Source organism: Rhipicephalus sanguineus, unplaced genomic scaffold, assembly GCF_013339695.2.
Source record: "Rhipicephalus sanguineus isolate Rsan-2018 unplaced genomic scaffold, BIME_Rsan_1.4 Seq166, whole genome shotgun sequence".
Taxonomy (NCBI): Eukaryota; Metazoa; Arthropoda; class Arachnida; order Ixodida; family Ixodidae; genus Rhipicephalus; species Rhipicephalus sanguineus.
In genome coordinates this window covers 1-9,414 of record NW_023614663.1, presented here as the reverse complement: position 1 = coordinate 9,414, position 9,414 = coordinate 1, and the positions used below count along the sequence as shown (strand labels likewise).

General features: G+C 46.0%; 1 protein-coding gene across 1 annotated transcript; it reads right to left on the bottom strand.

The window, feature by feature from the left end:
* Window positions 1-7,975: 7,975 nt before the first annotated feature.
* On the bottom strand, window positions 7,976-9,410 carry LOC119376603 (signal transducer and activator of transcription 5B-like; the record flags this gene model as incomplete). Its single annotated transcript, XM_037646386.2, has 2 exons — window positions 7,976-8,114; window positions 9,049-9,410. Coding segments are annotated over 2 exons (501 nt in total), but the record flags the coding sequence as incomplete, so codon positions are not given.
* Between the last annotated feature and the right edge of the window lie 4 nt (window positions 9,411-9,414).

The following is a 9,414-nucleotide window of genomic DNA, read 5'->3' as shown; positions in this document are numbered from 1 at the left end:
CACTACTCATTCCATTTTTTAATAATAATGAGTCATTCCGCACCTACTGTCCCAGCCATGGCACTTAGCCAAAAAACCCATTTTCTCTTAAAAAATTACAAAAGATTACACCTATACCTACCTGCCAACCTGAGGGCTTTTAAATAGAGAAATTTGCCACAGAAATTTTTTTTTTTTCAGGTGGTGTCTGTGATGGTCTACCCTATGAGATTTAGCTCAATTTCAATGGTCACATTAAGGGCGCCTGCAACGCTTCTTGAACATACTCAGAAAACGTTTCCTATTACAACACTATTCACAGCAGGAAATTTGCAATTTTGTTTCACCAACAGCTGAAAAAATCGCTTGCTCTCCTCTAGGCAACTGCGTACTAGTTGAAGAGATGGATATGGCCAGTGGCCGATTTCATGATCCCGAAAAGCAGCCTCGGTAAAATTTGTGTTGATGTTCCGAGTTCAATAAATACAAGATATAGATGTCTCTCTCTTCAAAAAGACCACAGAAGTAACTCCACTTCGTGGGGGTGCTATCACCCCCCCTGTAATGTAGTTTTCGCCTCATGGTTCCCGCACGTTGTAGTCAGCGTAGTTAGTTGCCGCCGCGAGAAATGGCGCTGTGTTTGCACGGCGGTGCCAGCGCCATCTGCAGAAAGCAGCAGAAAGCGAGGTTACGGTGGCACTTGAGAATGAGCACTTGGTCTCTTTGGGGTTTGGCAGCATTCGCGGACGGACGTCTCATGCACGAGACCGTGGGGGCGATTCCGTTGCTTGGTCCCACGAACTCGTGCAGTGCGTCAAATGCCAGCGACGCTGCATTCGCGGTACATTGTATGTGTTATGTGTTTCGTTGTGGTTATGTTCTCTGTGTGTTGTATTGGCATTATGAATCTGGTTACGTATTTACATGTTACTAGTTATGTATCGGAGTGTGCTGGTGAGCTCACCGTTGTAAAAGCAGTTAAGGGGGGACGTGGGTCCTAAAATTTTTTCTTTATTTTTGAGTCAATATGAACTAAACATCACTGTCTTGACCAGTTTTTTATGCTGATTTCAAATCTGTAATTAGTTTTTTAATAGCTGCACTAGTTCAAAAGATCTCGAGGTTCGAAAAAAAAATAAGTAGTGCCTGCTTCTGACGGGGCTTTTAGGCAATTTCGACCTACTAAAACCAATATGTAAGTGCATGGGCCCAATGCCCAGATCAGCTGTAGGGGGTGATGCTATTTTTATCCCTTGAGCGCACTGTGAAGGTCAGAAATCAGATGAAACACTCACTGGTGGTTATTTTTTCTGATTCACTCTCACTAGTATCTTTAATTAAAATTGTAAAATGGGTGCTAGAGTAATGCAAATAGCATCACCCCCCAGATCGTTTCAATACGATTAAAATGATACCAATTTGGTGATTTTTACTCAGCAACAACATGGAAAAAAAACCCCGTAAGGCTGAGTGCGTTGAGCAAAAATATCAAACTGAGAAAAACGCATTTGAAGTTTCAGACAACTGTAACTTTTGTGGAAGTGCAGCCAAGCAACTGTGTTATATCATTTGATAGGTTTCTTCTTCACGAGCACAGCCATACCAAATATGTGACCATGACCTGCCAATGTACTGGCAAAATTCTTCTATAAAGCCACATACGGCACCCAGTACCAGAGTGATAACCTCCACCTTTAGCAACTCATAGGCCTGTACCAATTCCTTGCTAGCTAAAGAAATACAAAATTTGTCTATGAATGTGGCTTTGCAACAGGCAAATAAAATAAACAGAGGATTAAGTCTAAAAAGGCACGTGGGTTATTTTATTAAACCAAAATCAGTATTATTGTCCAGCAATAGCACTTGGCTCAACAGCAGCAGGGCTGTACTCGGGTCCCCTGCTGTTTGTGTAATTTTGAAAGTCTGGTGCTTGGTGTCACTACTGTACAAGTGCTTCTTTTGCAACTTCCAATGTCAGTTTTTAACCTTCTCAAGGCTGTGGAGCACAAATCAATTTCCCAAAGTGTAACACGGCGTCTCTGCAATTTCGGTGTTGCTCTGTCAGGTCGTGGTTGAAGCGACTACCGTTGCACCCTTGTCGACAGTATTTGTGGCCCTAATTTAATGCATTTCACTTCAAATGACATTAATTATCTTAGCACCACTATCACCAGCTACCTTCTACGAGAAACGCTTCTCGCGCGAGTCGCACCTATGATAATGAAGCATAGGCTTTGAAAGCAGCCTATACCCTCTGTCTTGAAAAAGGTCACTGCTTGAGCCGAACTCGGAACGAAGCACAAGCCCAAAGAACGTTTTTATCACGCATAAGTCCACGCGGATAAATTCTGTGACATTTTCCTTGCCGCCGTTCACCAACATCCAACGGCTTGAATTTCCGCTGCTTCGTTGCGCGCACTCGTTCCAAGCACTCCTCCCGTCGACGTATTTCCCGCGCACTCGGCAGTCCCGCATAGTATGCCATAACGACACGCGGTTTCGAATGCCACTGAAGCGTTGCCTAATGATCCGATGGCTGCAGCTATGACCAAGGGGAACCGGGCGGTCTCGCAGACTCGACGCTCCGGTAGCGACAAGTAGTTCGGCATCGCGCCCTCGTACGCTTGGCGCGTCTTCTTTACACGAGAATCTCCGGATGTGCCCAGCACAAAATAAGGTACTGTGTCGCGGGCCGCACGAACGCGAGCGTAAGCAGAGGAAGATGACACTTGTAACACACACACGAGCACACCGACACCGGCAACACGGCAGCGCCGTGAGCGCAGAAACAAAAATACAAAAACAAAATGGCCGCCTCTGGTTGCGCCAGCCAATGGGAGCAGAAAGAAGGGGCTCGCCTCGCGCGCGCACGCGCTTCTGGCCAATGAGCATTCTCACAACCACCCTTCGGAAATGCGCCGATACGGCCGTTTCTGTTGCAGCGACGCATTTTGAAACGCCGCAAATGTACACAAAGAAAACAGCTTCAAAACAAGCCAAAGATGGCGGCAATCAGCCACTGCTGCGCCCGCGACGCCGCGCGGGAAGTTTGAACGATTTTGCCTGTTGAGATGCATTTTGCGGCTCCCGTGGCGTCTTAAAAATAAGTCTTAAACCCATTTCCCGGGCGAATCGGCGATATTAATTTTGAGGGCAGCTGCTTAGGGGTGTAAACATGCCTAAAATGCATTTTTCTCAAAACTGATTTTTTGTCCATTTTTTACTATTCTAACCGCGTATTCACGAACCGACCTTAACTTATCGCGGTAAGGCTACTACGAAAGAAGAGAAAAGTATAAGAAAAGATAAGGTGAGTTTCAAAAACCTCCTTATCTTGCCATAAGTGCGCCTTATGTAAGTATGTGCCCTGGAGCCAGGGTAGGTAAAGTTTTGTTACAAAATGATACTTCGAGCAACAATAAATTAGTTTCATTGCAAGAAACCAATAATGTATTCACAAAAGCACCTATGCGTAAACAGCAAAATGTTTGCTAAGGCACCGCCCGCTTTTGGTGAATCCGCATTTCTTTGTCTTGCCACATTTGTTCAACCCCCGTCGACACGTCGGGCCGCGAGAGCACGATTGCTATTTCGACGTCTTCTCATGTACGTTTTTGCTTTGTTCTTGATGGTATTTTCGTGCTCGCTTCAGCGTTTATCGTTATCTCTCACTTTTGTTTACTTCACTTATTTATGCAATTGGTTGAGCGTTTAGAGTATTTTGCCTTCTTAAACGACGCCCAGCGAACTTCAACGACGAAGGTGCGGCATCGCGGCCATGTCGCGGCGTCTTGACGGATCCCGTCAACAGTACCGTGAGGTACTGCGGTTTTTGACTTTTTTCGGGCCTGAACGTGAACGAACTTCGTAAACAGCGTACTCTGTGCGTGTGTGTATTATCTTGTGATTTTCTTGAATACAATGTTTACCACCACCCCACCACCACCACCACCACCACACCACCACCATCGGTATTTTCTTTCCTGCAGAGGCAGCACTGCAAGCAACTTCTTCACGGCACTTTTTCCTGAAGCGGCAGCGACAGAAATTTCGTGCCCATCGTAGGTCTCCATCGGTTCCCCTGAGGATTCGCCGCGGCGGGTACGCGTATGCATACGCTTGCCGTTCAATATTTTTTATACGGTCCACATATAATCAATGAACTGCACATAGTTGTTCCCGCCATGTGGTGTGTCTACAAGGAAGCCTTAAGGGGGACTCGGCTTTCGTATCGCGAAAATGGCAAAAAAATCGATTTTTTGAAATCACATTTTCAGTTTCTGTAGCCCTTTTCTATCCGATTCCAAAATATCTTCACCGAAAAACCGCGTAGAAGTGCTATAAAAAATTGTTGCGCCTGCCGAGGTGGCGAAAATTATTGGGGACTCGCAAAAAACACACTGATTTTCAAAAAATCATCTAACTCCGCAACTACGCCACCGTGCGCCGATATCTTGGGCTCATCGAAAGCGCATTTCTTCCTCTTCAAATTCCCCGCCGCAGCTGGCTCCCCCTTCAAAAACAACGCACAAAAAGCAAATGTTCGAAGGTCGTTTCGAGCCCTCCGAGTGGCCGCGTCCGCCATGTTGCCCCAGCGCGCCTCGCCATTGGTCCTGCTCGCTCCGGGAGATCGTCGTCTGCAGCTCGTGCGTCTCGAGCTCACGGCTGTCAAAAGTCGCGCTACTTCGTTGCGTGTTCGCAATCGCTCTGTGTTCACGGGCTCGACGATAACTTTGAACAAGAACTACGTTTTAGTTTGGAGCTACTAGCGGAAGCTCGGTGGGATTACGATGGCGCGCCGCACTCGTAGCGAACATCGCAAACGCGCGTCTCGGACCGACTTCTAGCGTTGACTCGTCGGATCCGGGGTTGGAGGTTCTGCTTATGCGCACTTCGGACGTCGTGACGAAGATGATCGCAGGACGACTCTTGTACTCGTGACCACGCATTACGTACTTTGAAACATCGGGCACCGCGGCCGGCGCGTCTACTGCTCGGAGTCGTCACTAGGCCTAACGCCGCTCACGGCGTCGGCACGCGAGACGAACCTCGAACTTTGCGGGCAAGAGCAACGCGTTAGCGGATTCGCGGCAGTGTGCTTCTTCGCAAGGAACGAAGCGCTTCCCCGCCGGCTTCCTCGGTACAGCGGATGGTCATTTTACGCATCGGCAGCGGACCCCACGGCCAAGCTCGTCGCGCAGCGGGCGCGCATCGGCGTCCCGCAATGCGAGGCCAAACACGCTGCGCGCCTATTTTTCGTCGCCGCACCTAGGCATATTGCGCATCGTCACCGAATGCCGCCACCCAGCACATCGCGTGCCGACTTCCCGGACTATGCGGCCGAGCGCTTAGAGGTGAAATAAAGCACTGTTGATGCAATTTAGGCGCGCTTGGAGCCGTGCGTGGTATCGCCGTAAGCGCTCATGAATCATCTGAAAAAATAAAAGCCTCGCAGAAAACCGTGTCCGCGACCGGGTGAATGATAAAGCGCATCGCAGGCGAGGTTTACAAATTAGCTTGACGAGTGAAACAGGGAGATGAATTCATATCTGCCCAGTTCGCGTCTTGAATAAACTAAGGATTCCTATTCCACCATGTCTTGGCCATAACTGCCTGTTATTTAGGAGGAAGTGATAGGTTGCCATGATGAGAGCCGCTTTTAGTATCCTATAAAAATGATTCAATGATCAATTGCAATCAAGACTGTTAATTATGTTAATAAGAGCATGAATACAAGAAAGCTGGCAAATCATCATAGTACATGACCTACTTGAATTACAGTATCTTGTTTTTTGTCATGTCTATTACACCACTTCATAACTTCGTTTAAATTCATGCTACATGTTCTTTGTATATCTGAAAAGGTTTTAAGAAGAAAGAAAACAAAGGCACACCGATGAAAGGCCACATGTGCAGGAGGTCCAACCTTATAAAACACCTTAAAGATCACAATCTTCTTGTGTTTTAGAGAAGCAAGGCACCTCAAACTAAAGACAGGGCACTCAAGAAAGTGCACATTACGAAGGACTCAAAAGATTACGACCCCAGTGCCTTTTGATGAAGTAATATCGTTGGTACAACTTTAAAAGCCGTTTTCTCAAAACGACTTTTCTTGCTTCCTGCTTCGCTTGTTCCGCTGATTTCTCACTGACCGCTGGGTCTATTTCAGTTCCGTTTTTGTTCTATATTCCTTGAAGCACAGTTCAGGGCGTGACATTCTTGCTTTTTCAGTATGGCGTTTTGATAATTAGCTATTTGACGAGTTGCACAAAGCCTCGATGCCTGTTGCGCAGTCACCTCATGAAAAATAAAAACTAAAAAAAAATTTGTTGCAAATAAAAAAATCTAAGAATGTCACGCCCGCAATCAGACATCTTAGAATGCATAGCACTTTGAACGAGTTTCCTATCGCATTTTTTAAGCGAGTCAGACTCGGAACAAGAGCAGAAGGTGAAATATATTGTAAATCAAAAAGTTGTAAAGATATATTCATGAAATTTGTACAGTAGCATTAAGACAACATTTCAAATAAGTGTGCCAATTTTCATCAAAATCCATGAAGAAATAAGAAAGTTGGTACCGAAAGCCACGTCCCCCCTTAAGGTAGGTCATAGGCTACCTTAACCGAGCCTTACTTATGACGGCGATAAGTACGAGGAAAGTTCTGCGATAAGTACAAGGTTCGTTCTTGAAACGCGTTAAGGGCGGACTTATGGTTAAGGGCGACTTAAGTCATAAGGATAAGGTTAAGTTAGGTTCGTGAATACGGGGGTAAGACCCGCGTCCCCCCTTAAACATACAGGTAGTGTCATACATGTGCAACAAAAACAATTTGGTGCCGGTTAGGTGATGCCGTACATGTACAGCGAAAACCCTCAAAGGGTTAAAAGTAGAGCTGTGCGAATAGAAAAATTTTGGGTGCAAAGCGAATTCGAATAATAAAGATTGAGTGCGAATCGAATCGAATACTTTTCGAATAATTTTCGAATATTTCTCAAACATTTTTCGAATACTTCGAAGTGAAATTACAGAAAAAAGTTGCAGAGAATCCCTAAGTATGTTCTCATGAGATAGCAACATGAAAGTGTTTCTTTTTGCTAGTTGAATGAAGCGCTGGGCGGGTAGGGGTGTCATAGTTGTCTTATCAAGAATGAGGCAATGTAGAGGCCAAATTGTATTTAGGTACATGATTTGGTGCAGCCAAAGTGTTGCCGACAACACTTACACGTGATAGGCAAAGATGCCATTTTCTCAGCCTCGTCCTCCTCTTTCAGCTTCTGTGGAAGCCCAACTGATGTGGCGGACAGGTGTGCTCCCTTAGTCGGGGTTCCAATACTGCCTCGTAGACGTTGATATATAAGAACATCTGAAATTTTGGATGCTAAAAAGCTTCGGCGTTCGATTTTTCGGACTTCCTGCCCAATTTCAGGTCCAAACAGCATTAATTGAGCCCCACCTCTGCCACATCTTTTATCTCCATGTTGGAACCAGCGTTTTCTTGAGTTAATACACATGCGACCGTAGCGGAGCTTGAAAGGCAGCTTTGCCGCAATACTGGGGTGTGATGAGGTGAAGCGTATTGAAAATCTAGGGACCATTTCCAATCTGACGACTGTCTCTTGGCCAAGTTCGACCGTAACGGAGCTTGAAAGGTAGCTTTGCCGCAATACGGGGGTGTGATGAGGTGAAGCATAATGAAAAGCTAGGGACAACTTCCAATCGGACGTTGACTGTCTCTTGGCTAAGTTCGACCGTAACGGAGCTTGAAAGACAGCTTTGCCGCAATACGAGAGTGTAATGAGGTGAAGCATATTGAAAATCTGAAGGGGTCACTTTCAATCGGACGTTGACTGTATTTGTTTTGGGAAGTTCGAATAGTTCGAATAGTAAAATTCCAGTGCGAATCGAATCGAATAGCAAACACTATTCGAAAAATATTCGAAATTTCGAATATTCGCACACCCCTAGTTAAAAGGCAGGGAAAAAGGAAGAGTGCTCACCTGATGATAGACACCTTGACTTGAGGCGGTGTCATGTGAACATTTAACTTGCCCCCAACCAGAAGGCGCACCGTTGCTGTGAACCTGGTGTTGGTCTTCATAACCTGAGGAGGCTGCTTCTCAATGATGAACGTGCTGAAAGTACGAGGAAAAAGATACATTTTTCTAAAGGTCTATTCCCAGCCCTACTGGTGCTGCTGCTAGACCTGAGACAGCACGTTAAAAAAAGGATACGCATCCCCATTACTGTTGAACCATTCACACACTGTTTTTAGTATGCCTTCCCTAACTTTCACCAAAAAGCTGTGTTCCTGCAGCTGGCCACAGCCAATCATACCTTTAACACGTTCCACACTCAACAAACCACCAGGATTAGCATTTGAAGGGTGCTTACAACTGCTATCTATTAGCTGCTGCAGACGGAGTTTTGGATTTTGTTCCTTCCGGTAACCTAAAGGACCTCTGTGCTCCCAGTGCACTGTGGTTTGCATTCTCTTGCACGCGTGGCTGTTTGTGCCTTGGAACTTTGGGCACGCAAAATTGAAATAAAAATTCCCGTATTACATACGTGCCCTGGTGTTACACGACTCAGTCACACAGGGCCACTTTGACTATGAGTGAACCCGAACGAGATGAAATTTCATTCTTGTCTATGGCTCATCTTTTTCAGCTTGTTTCGGAATGGCAGCTGCACCCAAATAAACACAGAATTGGTGGTAAAGTACGATAAGCATGACCACCCCCCCCCCTCCGACCCCACGTAACTAGGCATAGGGTTTACGCAGTAATCTACGTTGCTTGGGGAACACCACTTCGCCGGCTATATGATGATCATTCGCACACTCTAAATTTCCACTCATGCAAAGATTCTGTTCATTTTTTCCCGATACAGCACGTGCTTGTAGTGCAAAAATTAGGGACACAATTTGAACATAACTTTACAATAATTGTAAAGGTGGCTATTCAACACTCAAAAGCTATTTGATATTCGATTCAATTTCAAAAATCCCAACATTCATACACCCTCACAAACAAGTGCAGGCATTGAAAAGTGTACCACTGCTCTCACCTGGTGACGAGAGAGGAAAGCAGGTTGGTAATATGGGCATTGAGGGCCTTGAAGCGGTCGGCAATTTGTGGAGCTTGACCGCCTCCTATGGGCACCTGCAATGCCAAGTGCTCGACCCTCTTGATCTGCTGCCAGTTCTGCCAGATAAGCTCTGCCAGGGCTTCACACCTGCATAAACAGTGCACAGGATTACAGCAGCCCCTGACCAAAAACAAAGAATCACGTGCGCACTTGGGGGACCGTATCAAGTCTACAGGTGTTTGCACAAAGCTGTTGACTTTAGGTACGTCAGTAAAGCCTAACCACACATATGCGTTACACCACACATACGCGTTACAACGCGTCAACGCGTGGCCTGTAGACGAA